Source organism: Ascaphus truei, chromosome 2, assembly GCF_040206685.1.
Source record: "Ascaphus truei isolate aAscTru1 chromosome 2, aAscTru1.hap1, whole genome shotgun sequence".
Classification (NCBI taxonomy): Eukaryota; Metazoa; Chordata; class Amphibia; order Anura; family Ascaphidae; genus Ascaphus; species Ascaphus truei.
Window position 1 is genome coordinate 400,132,735 of NC_134484.1, and position 25,109 is coordinate 400,157,843.

Here is a 25,109-nt window from a genome sequence, read left to right on the forward strand (position 1 = left end):
TGGTCAAGGGTCCTGGAGTTTTGGGCCCTGTGGTTGGCCCTTATATATTCCATGAGAGAGTGGAGAATGAGTGAGGCATCGTTCCACCTCTCGAGGGCCAACTGCACCTTCATGCTTCTCTGCCCATAGAGGGTACTTTCCAGGAACTAAGCTAGTTCCTGGGCAGTGATAACGGGGATCAAGGAGTCCACAACTCCACGGTGTCAGAGGACTCCTTCTCATTGAGCCCCAACTCCCTGGGCTCCTCTTGGCCTCCCCATCAGGAGTTTCCTCGTGCTCCCCTGCACCCTGTACAGTGCTTACACTGGGGGTAGGGTGTACACGGGGGGAGACAGCAACAACAACAACAGAGGGTGGCTGTATCAGGGTAGCCTTTTTCCTCTCTCTTTGCTCTTTAGGGAGAGGTCCAGAAGTCACTGCCTGAGCAGGGGCAGCAACCTCTCCTGTGGCCCCAGGGGGGACCTGAGCCCTCGAGGTCCCCACTGTGGTGGGCACAGCGGTACATGGTGTTTTGGCAGAGGGAGGAGCGGGTGCAGGAGCTGGGGTAGATCTTTTGTTCACATTGGGGCAGCTCCTGCAAGCGTGCCCCAGCTCCTTGCGCAAATAGCAGCTAACCCCCTCCGTGCCATAGTAGACGTGTACATGATGTCCTCGTAGGGCACCTCAAGACCCCTCCACAGACTGTGCTCCCTGGCAACAGCAGTTGCACCTGCCATCTGAAGGAGAGCACATGCCTCAGTGCCCTATCCCTGCAGCCCAATGGTACTTTTGTAATGTCTCCCAGGGCTTGCAGGTGGGGGCACATGAGGCAGTCTGGGAGGAAGGGGGGCACATTAGAAAGAATTATTCTAGTGTCCAACCCTTCCAGGGGTTCAATGGGGATGTAGGTCCCCACTACTGCCAATCCCCTGCACCAGGGTGTGAGTGATAGCCAGCCCTTCCCGTACATCTTGCTGGCTGCCACCACTGCAGAGAGACGCACTACATCTGCCATTGCTCTCACATAAGCCTCAATGCCCTGGCTAGTTGATATTGGGCACCTCACCCCATGTTTCCTGCTTAGGCATGGTGTGGCCCCAGCGTTGTTGCTGGGTTAATGCCTGCAGCTGCCACCTGCACCCACGATGTAACTGGGGCTGCCGGGATTAAGCCCTCAGCAGGAGCTGGTGGTGGTGCAGCCAGGGCACTGGCTGTACCAGGCTGAGGGCTGTGGCCATGGTTTGTGCTCCTAGGGACCTTAGGTCTTGGGGACCAGTGCCCGGGTGCAGCCCCGTTGACCTACTATCTCTCCTCCCTTTAGGCATGATATTAAAAAAGCCTCTTTGTCGGGGAGGATGTAGTTCCTAGGGAGAGAGGTGGAGAGAGGTGGAGAGAGGTGGAGAGAGGTGGAGAGAGGTGGAGAGAGGTGGAGAGAGGTGCTGTCCCTTTAAGAACAAATTAACTACCTCTCTGCTATGGGAGGAAAAAAGGCAGCTTTTAAATCACTGCAGTTTTTCTATTTCCTCTCTTATTAATTCCTCTCTCCCTAGCAAGGAGCGGCATCACAGTATTCTTTTCTTTAACAGAGCTCCCAAATCCAACTGAAAAAAACAAATCACCTTAAAATAAAAGTGAATAAGAAAACCAAGCAACCAGAGGTGAGGGAGGGAGAGAGGTTGAAGCTGCAGTTACCAGCCCAGCCAAAGTATAGCTGTGCTGGGTTGAATCACTGCAGCCTCTGGTTGAAAACAAAAAATAGTTTTTAAATACCAAAATAAACCCCAAACTCCCTACAAAACACACAGTGTATTCCCCTACATTTCCCAGACCGAAATATATAAAGAGAAATAATTTATAAAACAATAAACCCCATTTCCGATTTCAAACCCAATCTTTGGGAGCTCTTTTCACACTCTTCCTTAGGGGAGGGTTGGGGTTCCCCAGAATTTCCCAATCGAATTCTGGGGTTCCCTAATAAAAAAAAAAGTTGTAAAATAGTGCACTAAGCTATTGCTATCTAGGACATGCTCCTGCATATTTTGTGGACCCGTCTATAAATCTTTACTACTTGCTCAAAGGGATTGTATTCCTCTGCATTGGAGGTGCAATCCATGATAGCCAACTTGAAAACAACCATTTGTAAATAATGTATCAAACTAATTTACTTTGATAAGCAAATGTCACTAAGCTTAAATCAAAGATGTTGCTGCTTTTGCTTATATTTAATTATTAAAATGTTTTACCGGGAAGTAATACATTGAGAGTTACCTTCTCGTTTTCAAGTGTGTCCTGGGCACCGAGTTATAAAAATACATGGTAACATTAAAAGAACAGAGGTTATACAGTCAATTTACAGACATTTCATGGGCAGATAGTTGGAAAATTGGGTACAAGGGATAACGGGCTTGTGATTTTCCGATTGAAATAGAGCAGCTTTAACATCACCAAACTGCTCACTTAAAAGAAGTTTCACTTAAATTGTGCATGATCAACACACACACACACACAACTTTTTTTTATTTCACAAATGTGTCAGTCCCCCCCAGTCGTTTTAACCCCTTAAAACACGTCACTGCCCAGTTTGCTCCTTGGAGGGATTTCTCCTTTAACTGCCTTGTGTTTGTTTTTTTCTCCCTGGCAAGTTGGTCACTCTGCTAAATAATATGGAGCCACACGTGATAAACTTGTGATACACTGTTGCATCTGACAACTATGTCTCTCTTTCATGAAATATTCAAATCCAGCTCTTTAAAGTTACAAAGTGTGGACGATGGCAAATGCAGCCAGTCCTGTACTGAGTTGCTGCACACACAGACAGCCTGTTACTGGCGCAGCTCGGGACCCGCCCAGGGGCTGCTGCTGCTGCTGCTGCTGCTGTAACATTGCTCACTGCTCACTCTCACAGCTTGGAAGCGTGCACCAGCACGTTAACTTTGCAAGTATGGGCAAACTGCTGAAAATAACGCTGGTCGGGATCATTGTTGCCTTTATAGCAGACAGGGTAGTGCAGTTAAGGTACGTTTCGTTCTATTTAATGCTCACACACAAAAATGTTTATCCATAGCAAATATCATGTACTTTGGCAAGTGTGGGTTGATTAATTAGCGCTGTGTAGATGTGATGAGAGCTTCTTGCATGACATTGTACACAATCACACCTGGTTCGGATTATGGTTGCGTTGGCACTTTTTGTAAAGCTGTGTGTGCATTTCCCCCTGTTCCCTTCGTGCATGTGAACCTCTGTAGAAACGCCCCGGTCACCCCTCTCCTGCCAGACCCCGGACTGCACTGTGAGAAGTGAGGACATCTCTCGAGATCCCTAATTGCTGAGTACATTAAAGCTTGATTAAAAATGGCAGGCATGGAAAACCATTGCAAGTTAATAGTTTGTTTTTAATCCAGTTAAAGGAGAAGAGAGAGGATAGAGAGAGATATATTAATAGCTGCAGCTCCTATATCTCTCTTATAATGTGGCATGAAACGTTAACTAACTGCTTCTTTCTTAATACACTTAAAGTAAATGCTGCGGCTTTTTGCTCCTGTGAAATGTACTGAAAATAAATGTATATTAATTACACAATCAAATACAAAAAAAATGAGGTATCAATTGCCTTTGGCATAGAAGGGGTTATTGTTTCATAACTGAGATGTGTTCCTACGGAAAACATTTCGGCCCCAAGAGTAATAAAATCACACTGAAGAATGCAGCAAACTTTTTTTTAAGCACATTTGTTTTATGGAAAATCAATAATGTCATGGTGCAATATGGGTTATTACACTGTGATGTCCCATTACTTGCTGTTGATTTGAAAATGTTACTTCTTGAATGTTCATGGTCTCTAGTCCGGTCATTGCAGGAAATCAAATTTATACATATGTTTCTTTGGTGCTGAAACATAGATTATCTTTGTGTTGTTTTTAGTCTTGAGGGCTTTCAACATTAACGCACAATGCTGGGGGTTTTGGTTATATTGCCAAACCATTTTTAAGAGGAATTTATTTTTTTATGCTGTATATTGAACTTTTTTTTGTAAAGATGCAGCTTTATCAGCACACTTCAAATGGAAAGAAGCATTGTGTTGTGAGCTCAGTCGCACAAAATTATAGTATTGCAACACTGTTTTTCTACTTGTATCTTTCCCGGACTCTACCATTTTCGTAGCCACGTACCTTCCCCAAACCCCCCACCTCCCTGTGAACAAATGACCACCGGCGTTTAGATGCCGCTTACTTCGCCGCAGTGACACTCGCCGCTCAGGCTATACCCCAATACTAATGTTACCCCCTACTTTAAAAACCTTAACCCCTAACCACTAAAACCCCTAAAGTTAACCCCTTACCCATTAAAACCCCTACATTTAACCACAAACCCTAACCACTAAACCCCCTAAAGTTAACCCCTTACCCATTAAAACCCCTAAAGTGAGCCCTCTACCCTAACCACTAAACCCCCTAAAGTTAACCCCCTACAATAATGTAAGTTTTATCGGAAATACAGCCAGTGGAACAGGATACAGCAACGCTGTGGCTGCGGGAGGGGGTTCTTCTCTGGCTAAACGCCGGCGGAGACATGGTCACGGCAGGCGGCCGCGTCCAAATGTCCCATTCTGTTTCTGAGATACTAGTGAAGTTGCAGTGTTGCTGGCCCTCGAGGGAAAACAAAACGGGCATTACAATCTTGCGGGTTCTGCAAGCCAACATCATTCATCGCTGCTGCCTATTGGACAGATATTTAAATCCCAGTGCAAAACCAGGAAGTAATGGTAGTAACTTCACGGCTAAAAGACTGTTCATGGTCCCAAGGCTCACAAAGTATCCGGCTGCTTCTCCTCATACCGCGCACCCCAAAACTGGAACAATCTACCGGAGACTCTCTCAGCCACCACCAGTTTAATGTCTTTAAAAACCAAAGCTGTCTCACACTTTAATCTGGTCTGTAACTGTTACATAAGCCTATAATATATATTATCTCTAACTGTGCACGCAATGTCTTGTATATAATGTATTCCCTGTTCACTTATGTAACTGTATTTGTAACCATGTATTATTTGTCATTTAACTCTGTGCCAAGGACATACTTGAAAACGAGAGGTAACTCTCAATGTATTATTTCCTGGTAAAATATTTTATAAATAAATAAATATCTCCGGAACGGAGGAGTGCCAGGAGCTGAGAATAGCACGGTTCCCTGCATGTAAAACAAAAACGGGCCAAAACCGTGGGATTGCTTCTAAAACAAATCGTATAAACCATGGTTATCCCCATGGCACCTGCTGATGAGTGTTTTTTTCTTATTCATTGTTTTGTGAATTTTATCTTAAACCCTTTTTATATTGTTTGTTTATTAATTACTACAACAACGTTGAGGTTCCTCTATTTCTGTTGTGTATGTATATATTACGTGCATGCATGCATGAAATGCCCAGGGGGCTGCTACTACATAGGTGAGACAGCACAGGGCTAAACAAGAGAAGGAATCTGCCTCACACGCGGAACAAGAGACAGTCCTGTCGGCAAACATTTCTCTGGCTGGCCATAAGATGAACGATCTGGAGGTGGTCATACTCAAAGATAATCTTAGAACACCGAAAGAGGATGGTTCATGAATACAAATGTATGCAACTGTTCGGGACACTTTGCGGTGGGCTAAACCGAGACCGCAGTTTCATTAGTCGCTACCCTGACACGAGAACTCTTCCCATGAGGCCATGTCTATACATACTGCACTATATGTATGCACACACAGCTGTCTCTTACACATACTACAGTAATGTACAATGTAATTGTATCCCTATATACACCAATAGGGACCACATAGTGTCTACACACACTAATAGTAATGCAACACCTCTTACATTTCTACACCTACCGACACCATTGGTATACACTCACACTCCACAAACACAACTTTTGTAAAGTGCTACATACACTGTGGGCGCTTTATAAATTTATATTTACACATACATACACACACACACACACACACACACACACACTTACATCACTAGCATTCAGGGACCATTTAACACCTTGAGTCATAAATTGCATTCTGCACAGGGGGAGGGATAGGCTTCAGTCACAGATACATTCCAAGATGCACTGTTTTTAAGCAAAAACCTCTTTTGCTTTATCCATTGTAACACCGCCGGAAGAAGAGATCAGTGTATCTCGAAAGCTCGAACAAATAAAAGCATTTAAAAAAAAAAAATATATATATATATATATAATCATTTGATGGTGTTGTGAACATGTGGATGCCAGTCGAACTGTTCATGTGGAAACTAAGCTTTCTCATAAGGTTTTTGATGTTTGTAGACTTGATGTCCCTGTCTTTGTTTGTTTGCTGTTTCTGTTTTGCATTGCAGATTGCCGTGCCTCTTAAAGCTGCAGACCAAGCAATATTCTACATGTGTGTTTTTCTTTTAATAATTCAGTTCTGTGCTATGAGAATACTTGTAGCATTTTTTTTTCTTTTAAAAACTACTCTGAAATACGTTTTTAATGTATTATAATGTACAAGCATTTTTAGTTTCTATAGCAACCATTTACAAAGTCAAATCCCTTTCCTCTTCTGAAACAGGCTCTGCCACACACCTTTTTCAGTCTGCCCTCTCTCTAGCAATGAACCAATTGTATCTAGTGACTGCCTGGTCACATGATCTTACACACAGAATTTTGGTCCTCTTCTGCTGCACATTTAGTGAACTCCCAAGCTGAATTTTTGCTGATCGATCCCAGGAGAACGAATCGATCGGCAACTTAGCTAATTACTTATCATTTTGTGGATTGAATTGATACACATATTAAAGAGAAAAAAATAAAATAAAAAAAATGGCAACTAAGGCTACGCTTGTAGTGCCGGCGGCGTGACATTGACGTCAGGCTGCGGTCGCTGGAAAAATCAAATTGAGATTACTTCCAGCGATCGCGACCAAGCCGTCGTGACGCGGCAGCGTCAATGCATTTGTTTTGACGCGACGTCGCTGTCGCCAGCACTATAAGCGCAGCCTTAGGCCTTGGCCAGGCTTACCGCTGGCGTGCTGAGGCTCAGGGAAAGCGGGTGCTTTCCCTGGCTTTGCGGTTGCTTGCCCGGCGCGCCATCAGGGGCGGGCCAACTGCGTAACGGAGCTGGTTCGCCCTCATTGGGCGAACCGCTCACGTGACCGGCCTGTCGCGCCGGCAAGCGGGGGAATATTAAATTGCCCTAAGACCTACGCTTCCGTGCGCTTGCGTAGGCGAGCCCCTACTAAAGCCGCTCTAATTGCGACTGTAGTGGCTCAGTGCTGAGTGGGAGCGCGCGTCAGCACGCTTCAGCAAGCATGCGCTAAACATGGCCGAGGCCTTAGACTGCTGCTTTAATATACCAACAATAGGCATTCCATGAATGTGAAAGGGATTAATAGAGCTGATAACCTCACATCGTAGTCATGTTTACACAATATATCAACACTGGTTAACAAAAGGTTCTTATCCACATTTTGTTTGTATTTTATTTTTTGGTCAACATACTAATGGGCCTGTTTCCACTTGCTGTACCATAATTGGCACATTACAGCTGAGACTTCTGCTTGTATTACTTTTTTTTGTGCTGAAAAAAAAGTAAATTATGTAACTGCTGCAAATTGTGAGAGGAAAGTTGAAATTTGAGTTTGTTGGAGATTAAAAACAGCTGGTGGGAAACAAGTGGTGAGCCCTGATTCGTTGACCTTTTGGGGGGAAAAAAACAAAACAAAAAGTCCAGCTTTGCAGCACAATTACTTTTGCTATCATTATTCGCTGCCAGTGCAAGAAAATACATCATTCCTGGAGCGGTCACCTGACCAGAAATGCCTGAGGTCCCCGTGACACTGCTGCTGCTGCCAGACCTCGGCAGAGAAACTGTTAAACTACAGTATTTGTAAGTAAAGGTCTATAATATCTGGATACTCTCCCATACAACATATCCCCTGTCACGGTAGTGTCTTCTTGAATTATATATACTATACACCTCCATACATTGACCTTGGCCCCTTGCAGATGCACTTACAGAACACTCTCCTTCTGTCTCTGTACGTTCTTCCTACCAACCACTCAGATTGTAAACTCTTCAAGGAGCAGTGGCTCCTTTTTCCTAGTGTTACTTTTATGTGTCAAGCGCTTATTCCCATCATGTGTTTTTCTGCTGTGCAGCGCTATATAAATAAAACCACACATACATACTGTACGCATCTCACTTATTTCTGCGTGGTCATTAATATCAGGAATATCCTCGGGTGCGACTCCCCTTTCAAGGGTTACCAGTGTCTAAATGTTTAGTTCCACTGAATGTTTTTTTGATTACTGTACAGGTGTCTCTCTTTAACCCCGCTAGTTTTTCCCCTTGTTTATTAAAAAAATTTAAACTGTATCTTATTCCGATACAAAACAAAAATGAACCCAAAATCCCAGTGATGGCTGTGTATTCCACTTTAATTTAGTGATATTGGTACCTCAAATAACAACATCTGTGGAGATTTAAGTGTAACGGATTTTCTGGCCTAGCCTGACCCACCCAATCTCACATTGGCCCTTGTGGTCTAACCAGTCCCCATTACAGTGTGATGTCTGGTGGTGCACCTGTTGGCAACAGGACTCCTGAGTCTCCCGCATGATGTTGTGTGGGGATTGTCAACCCAGACAGGCAGCTGAGGTAGTGTGTGCGAGTCCTACCTATATCCAGTGCAGCGCCTCCACCTCATCAGGATCCCTGCGTCCGCATGGGGATGGTTCTGATGAGAAACTCCTCTGTGGTGCCATCATATGTAGAGTAAGTTCAGACTCACACATGAAGATGTCTTGAATCAAGGTTTCTTTATTGTGGCTTACGGTGCGGGCCAACTGCCCCATACAGTGAGTTATCTAGCCACACATCTTGCTGTGTTATCCTTTCAAAGGTACGCCCTCCCAATAGAGTGGGATCCCCTCTCCCCTCAGGGAGATCACCCCTGTGCCAGGTCCCTGGACACAGTATGGCGTTGGCAGCTTGATGCTGATTAATATAGCATGGGGCCACTAGTTACAGCACTAGTGGGCCTCTTTCTCCCAGGTCTCAACGCAGACCTGCTCCTTACTCCAACAACACTAACTTTGAGCAGTGCTGTGCCTTATATATCTCAGGAGGCAGGCACATCTCTGATGTCACTAACGGTGGACTCCGAGTATGTAGCCACTCCCATCCATACATAGGGCACCTCACCAGGGTGTGAGGGTAAACCTCCATGATTACTGCTGGCATCCCTGTAACTTACCAGGCTTACTGCCAGCAGGAGAGGAAACTGTAGACCATTTTACAGCATGGCTACATAAGATTACATTTTTTATTTTATTTTTTTATAAGACCCCTTGTAGTCTGCATGGAAAAACGGTTTGTCACTGCCTTGTTGAGTGGAGAACTTGGAATGCACAGGAGTTGCTGTGCAAATACTCTACTGCAGGCTTTTGGCCTTCTGACATCAAAATTAAAGCAGCTAAGAAAATAAATGTAGTAATCTGCTCTGAATGGCATCACATGGAGCAAATCATAATGGAGGAATTACACATGCCACTCTGTTAATTTATTTTTCTTTTGTGGTTGCCCTATGTGAAAGTGTAAGTTGTGTGGCGTTAACTTGATTCTCACATGCAGGGCTGCAGAAATACCCCTGCTGTGTCCTAGCCAATCAGCATTTCTGTTAGCCAAGCAAGTCTGTTTTGGCACAAATTGGTAAAATACACCTGTTTTGTTACTGATTCTGCACGTTTGTATATGTTTCTTTTTCTCCCTATATATTTTCTTCTCACCATCTTCCTTACCTCCAACACATGTCTTAATGCCAGCCCAGCATATAAGTATTATCTTTCCCACCCAATGCCTGGTGACCACCCCTCCATTACTAACACCTCCGACTATACTTCCCTCTCCCCTCCCCCTTTGGGTGGTACAATCTTGCACTCCGCGTTGGCCATTGTACATCTGGAGCGTCACTGAGGTCTCTTTCATCTACCTGCATCTGCTCTGTAGCAAGAGGACCCGGCCAGAATGGAGGAAGGAGGAAGGTTGCGTCTGTGCCACTCTAGAAATGCGATGGCAGTGCCGAGTTCTGCTAGGAGTGAGAGGATCTATGGACTCATCAGGGAGAAAATAGTACTCCCCCGTGGCTTCTTTCAATCCTGCTCCTATGCTTCCTCAGAATAGGCACAAGAAGAACCTACATGTATGCCAGGCCTGGGAGAAGTGTATATTGTTATTTAAGAAAATATGGCTGCTTTTAGCCTATTATATCTGTGGATCTGGTTGACAAATCTAGCAGAAGATGTGTGCAAACCTGTAGTCCTAGAGGTTTATATAAAGAGGGTTAGAAGTTTGCTTAAAGCTGCAGTTCAGTCAATATCCTGCATGTGTTTTTTTTAATAAATCAGTTCTGTAGTAAGAAAAAATACTTTTAGCATTTTCTGTTTTAAAAAAAACAACTTTTGAAAGACCAATTTTCTTGTATTCTATTTTAACAGCCATTTGCTAAGGCACTGCCCCTTCATGTCCTGTCACAAGCCCTGGCACACCCCTTTGTCAGCCCTGCCCTACCTCTTGCACATATCAGTGCAGGAGTGCTCATGAATATTCATGAGCTTCCACTGACTGACAGAAGCAGATGAAAAACATATCCCATATCTAAAGATGTCACCAAATTTCGCCGATCAATACATGGAGAACGAATTGACTGGCAGCTATAAAGTTCTTTAGGTAATTAGAGATTGCACACATGAAACTATTGAATTAAAAAAATAAATAAATAAAAGACTGAACTGCAACTTTAATGGGAACTTCTCCAACATTGTGCTTCCAAAGGTTAAAAAAAATAACAAAAATCTCTGTTGTAAGCCAGCGGTCCCCAACCTGTTTTACATTGTGCACCACCTACTGGAAAATATTTGTTCTGCAAACCCTTCATCTTATTGTCTCCTCATCAATCTATTGCTGACAAAACAGTTTGACCCCAGACTGTATAGAGTCCAGAACTGTACCTCGGTGTGTGTGCACAGCATGGGTGGGCTAGCGGTCATTGAATGTCGGAGCTTCCAATGTCGCGCCCACAATACCTTCCAAAGCATTGTGGGAAGCAACTTTGGAAGCTCCTGTTATTGACAGGTTGCACAGCTATGTTGTGTGTTCACACTGAAGTACAGCTACCACGGTATGGGCTGGGACCCGGGCGGACGGCTACACGGGCTTTCCCCACCAGCAGGGGAATCCTCCCGAGCCGGTCCCGGTCCCCCCTAGCTGCACAGCTCACTACACGCTGTGACGCGTCAGCCGCTAGGGGATACAAGAAAATTGTAATCCCTAGCTTCGAAGCGTCACGTGGTGTGGCTGTGAGCCAATGAGGAGGGGAGGCTTTGGGAGGAGGAGAGGCTTCGGGGAGCGGGGAGGAGTGTGGAGTGCCTGCCTCTGTCTGTGTGTGTGTATGAGTGCCTGCGTGTGTGTATGAGTGCCTGCGTGTGTATGAGTGTGTGTGTGTTGCTTGTGATTACTTCAATCAGCAGCTCCAGCCCGAGCCCATGGAGGGAGGGGGTGAGAGTAGCGGGTCCCTCCGCTCAAGCCACGCCCCCCCTCCCGCTCAAGCCTCCCACTCCCGCCCACCTCCCGCTCCGGCTCCCGCTCTCTACAGATCGCATATCGCGGTCTGTGTATGTCAGCGCACCGCCTGTCTGCAGTGCGGGAGCGCTGACGGAGGGAGCGGGGCCTTAGCCTAAGGTGCAGTTTCGGGCCTTGCTACAGTAAGTGTGCAGTCACTCCACAGGTTCAGGAACCCGGGTGTCTGTCATTACATTGTCCTCTCCTCCCCCCCTATCCACCCCCTCCCTGTTAAGAATCTGAGAATCAGATGGTTTATTTAGATATGTTTAGGTACATTTATTCAATAATACTTTTTGTTCTATTTTTATTTCAATGACCATTTTTTTTGTAGCAACTAATGCTATAGACATTGTTATTTAAAGACAGATCCAGCTCTGTAAGTGAGGGATAATTTCCCAGACAGCGTTTAACACCTTTCAGGAGAACAATAAAAAACAAACACAACATTCACGTCTCTCATTTCTTTAAGTGTGAAATGAGTGCTCCAAGCTTGCACTCGCAAGCAAAAGTAACATTCTTACCTCCATATAGTCTAACATTGTCCAAGAGCAGAAGAAAAATGAGACCATAACATGACCAAACATACATTAAGAGGGAAATTCATAACGCCTAGATGCGGGTTATCTGACATCTCACATTGAAGTCAACAGCAGTTAACGTTGGATAACGGTGCAATAATCCGTATGGGCGAGTAGTGACTCCCCCTCCATTTGAGTGAAGGTCATGAAGGAGAAACAAATAGCAATTAAATAAACGTAGTACAAGGGATGGAAAAATTCTGGGCGGGCGCCTAAAATGTCCCCCTCGGCGCCTGTGTTGTACGCAGCGATGACCGACTTGTCAATCACAGATGCCATCGGCAACAGCGCTCCCCAGACATATCAAAGCCGGATCTGGCGCGCTGAGCTTGTCGGAGCCGCCCTGCTCTTCATGCATAGTGGCAGGAAGAGGTGTGTGTGTGTGTGTGTGTGTGTGTGTCTGTCGGACATACGCACACTGACACAGTCACTGATGTGGGGTGGGGAGAGCATTTGTTATTAGAAAGCAGCTATAAGGTGCAAAAGATTAAGAGAAAAGTAGCAATAAAAAATGACCGATGTTCTTGGAAAAAAATAAATCTGACAGATCATCAGAAACAAGTTATGCGACATAGAGAACTACACATTTACATATTCTATTTTGTACAATCCAATATTTAGCTAACCCTTTCAGTGCCAGCTAACTGTCACATGGTTGCTTACTGGCTCCGGTTGAGTGGAAGGGGTGGGTCCTCCCCTTCGGGCAATTACCTCCTAGAAAACAAGCAAAAGGCCATGACATACAATGTATCATCTCCGCTTAGAACTTTACTTGTGTTTACAAGGAATTCACTTTTTCAGGTCAAACCGTCGACACTCCAAAAAATAGTACAGTAGATTTGCTAAGGAAGTATATTATAATTATAAATCCCTGGGGGTGTTTTGGCTGAGGGCTCATAACACCTACTATTTGCACACTGTGATGTTGCAAGAACATAAAGTTAGTTTACTTTTCAGACTGTTGGAATCCTTTAGTGCTTTCTTTGGTAAAAGAAGGGACACTTTGGAAATGTGAACAAATGCCTACAAATCATAATGGACAAGGTCAGCAAGCCCTAGTTTTAGGTTTGCTGTAGCATATCAATTGATTTGTCATTTGCTAAGAATCTGCTCCCTTGTCGTTTTTTACAGTTCTCTATGTATTTTCTAAAAACTGTAGGCGTTCCTTACATTTTACCTTACAAATTCAAAAGCAATGGTATTTTATTTGAAATGGTATTACACAAATGCAGTGTGCAAGATCATAAACCTGACCAGAAAAAGAAGGAATGAAATCCCTGCTTATAAAAGCATAAGATGCAAGTTGGGCATGAGTGTGCATCCTGTAAATAAGGGATCGATACAGGAAGGCTAATCATTGGTAATACCAAGGTTGTTCTGGTTTAAAAGAGGAGACTTGAGAGGTATTTGTGGAACAGTGAAAGTCAAGTGTGTGTTTGCTACAGTGTTTTTATTTTTTTAATCTGGGGATTATAATACTGTACTGTACAGTTTAGCCACAATGAAATTGTCATCCGTGCTAAAAATGCAGGTGTAACGGCTACAATTGATTAATGCACAAGTAAATTACAATTGATGATGCACAAGTAAATCACAGCACAAATTCATTTCTGCTTGAGTTGTACATTTGATTGATTTAAGTGACTTGCTGTACTAACAAATTCTTTACTTTTGCAGACATCGGCTCAACATTTCCAGAGAGATTGAGCCTCTAGAGCTTCCTCATTGTCAACTCATAAAAGGAATTGGTATGTATTTGGGAACACGTTTAATGGCAAAAACTTGAAATTCTGCAACTTTAAACAGAATTTAGTAGCAATAGAAATACCAAACTGTATATAATATTAAACACTTGCATACACCTAAGTAAGATTTTCAGCTCCTTATGGACATGGGAAGGAGTTAATGATGATGTGGGGTCTGTGAAGACCATGAAGTTGGATATGATTGTTGGGGAGGAGACACTGACTGTGAGCATAGTCAAGTTTGCCGAATTTAATATAAATTCTGTCTGTTCCTGGGGATCTACGCTACTGTACAAAGCTTTATCTCGGTGTAATGGAGTATACACGTTTTTATAATAAACTGAACCTTGGTATTTGTAAAACTGGCGTTCTCAACCTGTGATCCATAAACCACAATTGGCTCACAAGACGTGAGTGGTTATTTTGAAACATTTTCAAAAATTCACTTGAAGCTACTCTGCATTATATATCACTGCAGAAGGCTGATGTTTACTTTTCGATCAGGTATATTTGAGATGTATGTTTATGTACACACAAATATATAGATGGAGAGAGCTAAATGAGAAGTATGGTGGTCGTCCAAACAACAATTAACATTGAAGTGGGCCTTGATGTGGAAAAATGTGAGTAATCTTGTCGTAGAGCATTTTCTTTAATGGTTTTGCTATGCACTACAGTACGTTTTGATGATAGTGACAATGATAGCTTGGCAAGTCCTACTAGAGGATGTAGAAAACTGCATACCTCACCCGCGCATATTATATAACACTGTTATGAAATGCATTCAAACAGGACACTGAGGTCTGTAAATACGACTGCTCCTTGGCAGCAACAGCGTTCTAATCTTCTGCCACACCTGCAGGATGGGAGGGTAAAACCCGCAACATGAGGAGTAAATCTGTCCAGTGAAAATATGCTAAAAAAATAAATATAAAAGTACATGTGTCTGCTCTCTTTGGGCATTGGAAATGCATTTTCACTTGAGTCCAAAAATGTTCCTTTTGCATTGATGACCTTTTGTCATCCTGACATCGCACTGTACCAGATTTCATTTGCTGCGGTTTCCTTTCCCTGAAGGATATTGATATAAAAATGTAAAAAACATTTGGGAGACTCCTAAATATTTTAGATTGTAAGCTCTTTGGAGCAGAGACCTTTCTTCCTATTGTCTGTCTGTCCTAACTTACAAATATATGTACCTTTTTTTTTTTTTTGTCATATAGAATGTTTATTGTACTCCGCTACAGAATTTGTTGGTGCCATACAAATAAATGAATGTCTGTATTTGTAATATTCTAAAAGAGAGACTTTGGTATTGTACCAAACATAATATGATCCCTTAATTAAGCTCAAACTGAGAACCGACATGTATTATATGATCTGCTGTGTCTGTTGTTTTGGCTTATCTCAATTAGTCTTTTGTAGCTACATTTGATAATCCAATAAATATATCTTAAATTATTAAAATAAAACCTAGTGGTAATGCTAATCGTAACTACTAAGCATCAAAGTCCAAATGTGGGGCATACTGTATGTGTGGTATTGATGCTGTCTTGTGCTAATACACAGTGTTGTGTTTGTGTATAATGCCGTCTGTTGGAGAGGTGAGGGGAATCTGCCGTCAAGTTCAGTGATTGAGACTCAGAGGTATGTTGTGTAAGCCTTACCTCTGTTGCAAGTCCTCCAATCCTGTTGCGGTTCTCGACAGAGAAGTCCCAAGTAGCTGTATCAGTCCCGCGGTCCGTATGATAGTATGCGGGCGGCTTAGCACTTTCCAAAGCTCCCCGGTAACCCCCTCTCCTGGCGAGCATCCTGGATCATGAAGATGGCAACAAAATTGGAGAAAAAGTATCCGAAGCCAATGCAAATGAACCGGAAATCAGCAAAGACGAATCCAAGGAGAAAAATGCTTTTTATTGATTGCACAAATGTGAACAGGTTATACCATGTCCCCCCTCACTTGAGGCGTTTGCTTCACTAACCTCTTTAGTATGAGATGGTGGACCTAAGTGGTCAGCTAGACAAGGGGTGTGCAAACTGTTTTGCCTCTGCCTGCTCTTCCCCCCTCCCCCCTTCTGATTTAATTTAAATGCTTTAGGGAAGAACGCAGGGCGTCTGTAACCACTGCCCCCCCACCCACAAATAAAAAAAGTAACCGCCCTCCCTGAAGCACCCACCCTCACCATCCCCACTGCAACCAAACACACCTATAGTTGCAACCCCCACATGCCATGCAATGCCTTACTAGGTATTTGAGGGGTTAGTGGTTTAACTTTTTTTTTGTTTTGTTTAAGGAACCATATAATTACATTGTGAAATTCTGCAGAACCCCAAACCTCTCTAATAGCGCTTCTGAGATCAGATGTAGTGTAAGGAATCCCAAACCTCTCTAATAGCGTCTGAGATAAGATGCATTGTAAATTCTTTGGTATTTGGAACAATTTTCAAATGACCTAAACAATGGCAAGGAACCCTTTAGAGGTGCCCCTAGGCTAGGAGCCCCTGTTAAAAACACTGGGTTAGCTAGTCTAGTTTGTAAGAAGTGGTGGTTAAGGAGTTGCCGATGGCTAGCTTGTCACTTGGGTTATGAAAGGGTTATTAATATTATGTATGTTTTCAGTTATTTATTTTATAGGTTCTTGATGATGTTCCAACTCCAAGCATCAAATGAGATCATTTATTTTCGGTTTTGTTTTATAACAGGACCCTATGGTACAAAAAAGCGATGTTTGCATGTGTTTTTATTTTTATTGAATATGCAAATGTAACTATACTGGTTCTCCTGAATTTCCACCAAAAGGCATTTTAAAATGCAATAATTACCACATGGTTATCTGGGTGAATGTGGCATTAAGTCAGAAAAAAATATCCTGTGTTCCCATAATATCAGAATTTTAGTGAATCTGGCCGACAGCTTTATTTTGTGCTTTCCAAGAGGGCCACCATAAAACAAGATGGTTGTTGTACATGCGCAGTACTGCTTTATTGGGAAAGCTCCTGTTTTGTTGGTGTTTTAATAATTTGGTGCAATTTGCAACAACAAAAAAATCCAATGCCTAATTCCAGCATTGTGCATTTACAGATAAAAACTGGGGTTTGAACAAAATCTTTCATAGCAAGGCAAATCTACCTTTAACAAAAAAAAAAGTTGGAATAATCTAGCATACGGACATTTTGCATCAGCATTAAACAGTTGATTCTTAAATAAAGGTCATCAGGAGGTTATGAAATGAACCCACTAAATAGTTTTTCAATAATAACCTGACCTTGGTTCTCTACGTGTGTCAATGTTTGTTTTTTCAATTTTGCAATCATTCAGTAAGCTGTTTCAACATTACTTTAGAGATATACAATTGCAATTTTTTTTGTGTGTGTGTGTAATAAATTAGTTCTTCAGTATTAAGTGATACATTTTTTTATTTGGACTAACAATTTATGTCATAGGACAAGCTTTTGAGAGTTTTCCTCTCTTCCTCAGGTTAGCGATACTGATATACAAAGGTTTCTGTGACTTAGACAGGGATTGAGGGGGGGGGGGGTGGAAAGGAAGAATGAAGAACAGAGGGCACTGGAGGGGTGTTAAAACAGAGATTTATGAAGGTGAAAATTGGTGATGGGGGACTGTACACCACAGCAGCACAGAGGGGGAAGAGGATGCTGGGTGTGGGGGGAGGGAAGGTATAGGTTGGCACAATGGCAGGGAGGACCATTACAATAAATTCTGATAGTGTGTCAGAAACCCCATGTCTGCATTAAGTCCACTTATTTTGGTGTCAAAGAGTCTTATCATTCTGAGCTCAAATGTTTCCCGTTCTTGGGTGCGTTTGAACATTGTCCTGGAACTAGATTCCATATTCCTCTGTCTTCCCCTTTAGTTATGGGATTCATTTCTCCCTTCTTTAGTTGCCTGTCAGTTTCCCCTGTCCCAGCAGCAACGCTGTATGTAAAATGCAACATTATTGCAACATGTCGTTTACACAGCCTGTGTTGGTTGCCTGCAGCTCATATTCTCCTAGCTGAGAGTGGGCTATTCCTACCCCCCTGTCCTTGCTGACAGTTAGTATAGTCCCACTTCCTATCTAGTGTGACCCTTACTCCTCATTTCCTTTTGACCCTGGACTCTGAGTGAGTAACTGCCTGCTATCACCCCAGCAAGGCCTTTTTGTTTTACACTGTCTCATTATTGATACACTGCACAGCAGACAGAGAAGCCCTCTCTCCCCACACTCCATCTACAAGCACCTATCTCCCTGTGTTTTCCCTCAATAAAACCAAGAAAGAGAAAAGGACTTGTCTGTGCTTTGGAAGAGGTGAGACACGAGTTAAGCTACCTGGAGTCATTCATACACCATTCGTGACCCTGGCTTCAGGATAGTAAAACAAAGACCTGTGTTGGGGAATCACACAGCAGCTACTACTCAAAGACTTTGTGCTATACAGAATAGTCCCTGCACACAAGGCAGCAGCTTTGCAAACAGACTGTACACACAAACCTAACTGCCTTTTTCTCTGTCTGAGTCCACCCGCTGCTCAGCCCCACAGTGAGGAGCCAACGGACATCTGTAAGTACAGCTACCCCAACGCTGCACGCTGCAGGACACCGCTCGGCATCATCTGAGACAGACGCCCATCGCTGACAAGGTAAAAGACCGCACGCCACATGCACTGGCAAAGGCCTACACACACCTACAGCATGGCAGAACTCAGAGCCTCACCAGACATCATGCAGGAAAGCGATCTCTCAGACACAGAGACCGCTGCGCATCTGCAACAGGCGCAGGCAGGCGCAAGGCCTAAACGGGCAGTCACACTGACACAAAAGGCCCGCGAGAAATATGAGAATGACATTGAAGCGCACCGCGCTAAATTAGAGTTGGCCTGGGAAACCATCACACTTGGGATAGGCAATGTCGCCGGCACCGGTAACTATGTTCAACAGCTCGAGCAGGCAATAACCCAATTGAAGATAGACCACTCACGCTACCAAGCACTGTCACAGGCATATTTCACCTATCTAACAAGAGCTAACACGGAAGATAGCATACGAGAGCGCGACCTTCAAAAGGCGATTGACCTAGAACGTAATGGCATCGCGCAAACCGCCATCACGGAAGCCGAGAGTAGGAGAAAAGACCTTTTGCTGGAAACTGCATCGCAGCGCTCAAGCATATCCAGACACTCATCAAGGTCAGCAAGATCAGTGCAATCTAACGCGTCCAGCGCAAGCACAAACGCTACCAAGGCGCGAGCCGCCGCAGAGGCCGCACGTGCCAGGGCCGAATATAGTCGCAGAGAGGCAGCAGTAAGGGCAGAAAAAGCGCGCATAGAAGAGGAGGAGCAGAATGCCACTGCTACCGCTGCCGCTGCAAATAACGCCGCCGCTGCTACCGCTGCCGCCGCTGCCAATGCCGCCACTGCGCGTAGGAAAGCCGAATTTGATGCGGAACTAGAGGCGCTTAATCAAGAGAAGGAAGCCGCCGCCGCCATAGCCCAAGCTGAAGTCCTAGAAGCAGCCGCGCAACAGGATGGCGGGGAGCTACCGTACAGACGGATAGCCTCAGAGGATCCAGCCCAACGCACTGAAGACTACGTAAGGAGCCTCTTCAGTGTAAACACCAGCGCACCATCTCAACACGGAGGGAGCGACACCACAGACAACGAAGACTCGCTAGGACCACGAGGAGAAGACGCTGCTCTGTCAATGGCATACGCTGCCTGGGATAGCCACAGCCGCAACAGTGATCCACACGCCAGAGCGCACACGGATGCACCACAACAGGCTCGTAATCCAGGTACACCCACGCAGGAGAAAACAGCCCCTCACACTGGCCAGCAGCCATCACGCGTCCACGCCAAGGAAGAGGCGACCGCACAGACCGTCCCAGCAACTACCTCAGAACGGGGCAAACGCGCCGACGTCTCAGGTCTGACAGACATAGCCAAGTACATGATCCGGCGCGACTTGGTGCACGCAGGACTCATCAGCTTCGACGACCGCCCTGAGAACTACCGGACGTGGAAGTTCACGTTCAAAGACGCAATCGACAGCTTGGACTTCTCAGCAAGGGAAGAGCTCAACCTGTTAGTTAAGTTCTTGGGGAACGTATCCAGGGAGCAAGCGCAGAGACTTCGGACGGCAAACGCACATCAACCCCAAGTAGGTCTGGACCTAGTGTGGGAAAGGCTAGAAGAGACCTATGGCAGCCCTGAAGCAGTCGAGGATTCACTCTTCAAAAGAATCGAGAGCTTCCCCAAGATCACGAGTAAAGACTACTCGAAGTTACGAGATCTTGGAGACCTGCTGCAAGAACTGGAGTTCGCAAGGAAAGACCATTCCTTAATAGGTCTCAACGCCCTAGATTCAGCTCGTGGAGTGAGACCCATCCTGGAGAAGCTACCCTTCAACCTCCAAGAAAGGTGGCTTTCACAAGGTTCCAAATACAAAAGGGAGAAGCAGGTTGTCTTCCCCCCATTCTCATTCTTCGTGAGCTTCATCTGCGAAGCGGCAAAGACAAGAAACGACCCCAGCTTCGTCTTAGGGGCGCAAACCACATCCAGCGTTAGCCACCCGAGGAACGAAAGGTCAACAGCAAGGTGCAAGGACTCCAGAACACCCATCTCGGTCCACAGGACGGACGTGCCCCCTACGACCCACGCGAGTCCCAGCCAGACGGCCGACAGGGACAAAAAACCAAGGGACCTTAACAAAGAATGCCCTATCCACAAAAAGCCGCATCCACTTAACAAGTGCTTCGGATTCAGGATGAAACCCATAGAGGAGCGAAAGAACCTACTCAGGGAATGGGGAGCCTGTTTCAAATGTTGTGCTTCCACAACTCATTTATTCAAGGACTGCAAAGAAGCTATGAAATGCACAGAGTGCGATAGCGACAGGCACATAGCCGCTCTACACCCGGAAGCTATGAAGCCCAAAGCAAGCAAAGCCCCTAACCCTCCGACAAAGCAGGGCGGGGAGGAAGAAGTGGGAGACACCCCCCCCCCCGACGTCAGTAGCATCCAAATGCACAGAAGTATGCGGAGAAGGAGACGACGGTAGATCTTGCTCTAAAATATGTCTGGTAGCAGTGCACCCAGAGGGACAACCCCAAAGAGCCAAACGGATGTATGCAATCATCGACGACCAGAGCAACCGATCACTGGTCAGGTCAGAATTCTTTGATATGTTCGGCATACAAGACAGTACTTCTCCTTACACTCTCAGAACGTGCGCAGGGCGAATGGAAACTACAGGGAGAAGAGTGAATGGCTACACCATATGCTCAATAGACGGCAAAGTGAGCATGCCCCTTCCCACACTCATCGAGTGCAATCACATGGCGGAAGATAGGACTGAGATCCCCACGCCAGACGTGGCGCGACACCATCCCCATCTAAAAACCATTGCCGATCATATCCCACCACTAGACGAAGATGCCCAGATCCTGCTGCTACTTGGCAGAGACATCATGAGAGCACACAAGATCCGCGAACAGCGAAATGGGGACCACAACGGCCCAAGCGCCCAAAGGCTCGATCTAGGATGGGTGGTAGTTGGAGAAGTATGCATAGACAGGATACGAGGACCCGACAACGTAGGCGCCCTACAGACGAACTTGTTGGAGAACGGTCGTATATCCCACTTCAAACCTTGTCCGAACCACTTTCAGGTCCACGAGAAGCTCGAGACCAAAAGGAACTATGGAGACGCGCCTGTGGTAAGAAAATACCCCAATGACCTAGGGAGTACAGTGTTCCAGACAACAAAGGACGACGACAAACAGGCGCCATCAATGGAAGACAAAGAATTCTTGAGGTTAATGGATAAGGAGCTCTTCAAGGACGAATTGGGCAGTTGGGTGGCCCCACTACCTTTCCGCTCGCCAAGAAGACGCCTCCCAAACAACAGAGACCATGCTATGTCTAGGCTCGCTTCGCTCCGCCGTAACCTACAAAGGAAACCAGAGACCAAGGAACACTTTGTGGCCTTCATGCAAAAAATCTTCCACAGTGGCCATGCAGAGTCGGCGCCCCCACTGAAAGAAGGCGAAGAATGCTGGTACCTCCCGTCGTTTGGCGTCTACCACCCCCAGAAACCTGGCCAAATCCGAGTGGTATTCGACTCCAGCGCTCAGCATCAGGGAGTCTCCCTAAACGATGTTCTCCTCACCGGGCCGGATCTGACGAACAGTCTTCTGGGAGTGCTGATCCGCTTCCGCAAGGAACCTATCGCCGTAACCGCAGACATTCAACAGATGTTCCACTGCTTCCTTGTGCGAGAAGACAACCGTAACTACCTAAGATTCCTGTGGTACCAAGATGACGACATAGAAAAAGAAATCACGGAGTACCGCATGAAAGTACATGTCTTCGGGAACAGCCCATCACCTGCAGTGGCAGCCTACGGCCTCAGAAGAACGGCCCAAGACGGAGAAGTCGAGTTCTGGAAAGACGCCAGGAGCTTCGTCGAAAGAGACTTCTATGTGGACGACGGATTAAAATCAGTTCCCACCGAAGAAGAAGCCGTAGATCTACTCAAGAGGACACAAAAGATGTTAGCGAAGGCCAACCTAAGGTTGCACAAAATAGCTTCCAACAGTGCCACAGTGATGAAGGCGTTCCACGCAGATTATCAAGCACCAGATCTCAAGAATTTGGATCTGGGGACCGACACGCCTCCCATACAGCGGAGCCTGGGGATAAGCTGGAATCTTAAAACAGACACCTTTACGTTCCAGGTAGCCATCGAAGAAAAACCCTTCACACGTCGCGGAGTCCTGTCCACCGTTAACAGTCTCTACGACCCGCTAGGATTCGTGGCTCCTGTCACTATACAAGGGAAGTCTCTCCTCAGAGAAATGTCCTTCGAAAAACAGGAATGGGATACCCCACTACCTCCAGAAAAACGGAAAGAGTGGGAAACGTGGAAACACTCCTTGAAGGCCCTCGAGCAACTTCAAATCCCACGCCCCTATTCACCTATATCTCTCACCGCCGCACACAGCAAAGAGCTTTGCGTGTTCTCAGATGCCTCCACCAAAGCTATAGCAGCGGTGGCCTACCTAAAAACCACGGACGTGGATGGAAGTTGCCACATCAGGTTCATCCTTGGCAAAGCTAAGCTGGCGCCACAACCTGACCATACTATACCCAGACTCGAGCTGTGTGGTGCAGTGCTAGCAGTAGAACTGGCGGAGCTCATCGAGAATGAGATGGACAGCAAACCAGATGCCGTCAAACTCTACACAGATAGCAAGGTGGTACTGGGATACATCTACAATAAGAAAAGGAGATTCTACGTATACGTAGCTAACCGTGTAGAAAGAATCAGGAAGTCAACCCAACCAGAACAATGGCACCACGTGCCCACAGAGCAAAATCCCGCAGATCACGCCACCATATCAGTACCCGCATCTCAACTGCAGAATACGTCGTGGCTCACAGGACCAACGTTTCTTGTGCAGCCTGCGAAAACGCCACCAACCCCAGTTGGCGACTTTGAACTCGTGGATCCCGAGAAGGAAGCGAAGATGAAAGGGTCCGCAAAGTGGAAGTTCGGGTGACCCAGAACGGGGTCGTTAAGACTTTTTTGAGACCTATCACAGAGACTATCCTCCTAATGCCTAAATCGGACTATAACAAAGAAGAACTGGCTACCAGTTCTATGGACTCTGAGAGACATTGTGGTGCATCAAGCTAACCTAGAGCTGTGCATTCACCTACCTTACCGAGATGGCAAGGACTTCAGCTGGTGGTACCGGACGGTATCCCATCGTTATGTGGACATGAGTTTTGCATGTTACGTTGTATTGCACATATGTTCCACACATACCTAAAATAGTGGTATCTCCAGATACCAGACGGGGAGTGTCCTGGAACTAGATTCCATATTCCTCTGTCTTCCCCTTTAGTTATGGGATTCATTTCTCCCTTCTTTAGTTGCCTGTCAGTTTCCCCTGTCCCAGCAGCAACGCTGTATGTAAAATGCAACATTATTGCAACATGTCGTTTACACAGCCTGTGTTGGTTGCCTGCAGCTCATATTCTCCTAGCTGAGAGTGGGCTATTCCTACCCCCCTGTCCTTGCTGACAGTTAGTATAGTCCCACTTCCTATCTAGTGTGACCCTTACTCCTCATTTCCTTTTGACCCTGGACTCTGAGTGAGTAACTGCCTGCTATCACCCCAGCAAGGCCTTTTTGTTTTACACTGTCTCATTATTGATACACTGCACAGCAGACAGAGAAGCCCTTTCTCCCCACACTCCATCTACAAGCACCTATCTCCCTGTGTTTTCCCTCAATAAAACCAAGAAAGAGAAAAGGACTTGTCTGTGCTTTGGAAGAGGTGAGACACGAGTTAAGCTACCTGGAGTCATTCATACACCATTCGTGACCCTGGCTTCAGGATAAACATTCCATTGAGAATTTTGATTTTTAAATCATTTATGGAATGATCTGGCAGTGAGAAATTTCTCACTACCAGGTCCTTCCATAAATGATTTCAAAATCAAATTTCTCTATGGAATGTTCAAACGCACCGAAGAACGGGAAACATTTGAGCTCAGAATGATAAGACTCTTTGACACCAAAACAAGTGGACTTAATGCAGACATGGGGTTTCTCACACACTATCATAATTTGTTGTAATGGTCCTCCCTGCCATTGTGCCAACCTATACCTTCCCTCCCCCCACCCCCCAGCATCCTTTTCCCCCCTCTGTGCTGCTGTGGATGTATAGCCCCCCATCACCAATTCTCACCTTCCTAAATCTCTGTTTTAATACCCTTCCAGTGCCTTCCCCACCCCACCTCGTCTACATCTCTCAGTTCTACATTCTTCTTTTTTTTTTCCCTCTCCTTTTCCAATCCCTGTCTAAGTCACAGAAACCTTTGTATATCAGTATTGTTGACATGAGGAAAAGAGGAAAACTCTCGAAAGCTTGTCCTATGACATATAAATTATTAGTCCAAATAAAAAAGGTAATCGCAACTGGACTAACACGGCTATTTCTGTTTATGTATGTATGTATATATGTAAAAAAACAAGGTGGGAGCTGTGTGCACACCAAAATGTAAATACATGTATAAGTATACTTAACAGATCAGGTGCTTGCAGACGGACAGGAAACACCAACCGGTCCAAGGATAAATACAAAAAAGATCAAAACTGCAGCACGTG

At 45.2% G+C, this 25,109-nt stretch overlaps 1 protein-coding gene across 1 annotated transcript in view; it reads left to right on the forward strand.

Annotated features, from left to right (window-relative positions):
- Positions 1–2,763: 2,763 nt before the first annotated feature.
- LOC142487647 (serum paraoxonase/arylesterase 2-like) overlaps positions 2,764–25,109 on the forward strand; it is a 57,805-nt gene continuing 35,459 nt past the window's right edge. The window contains exons 1-2 of the mRNA XM_075587301.1: positions 2,764–2,994; positions 13,866–13,936. Coding sequence (XP_075443416.1) covers positions 2,921–2,994; positions 13,866–13,936 — 145 coding nt within the window. The 5' untranslated portion in view covers positions 2,764–2,920. The remainder of the gene's footprint in view (positions 2,995–13,865; positions 13,937–25,109) is intronic.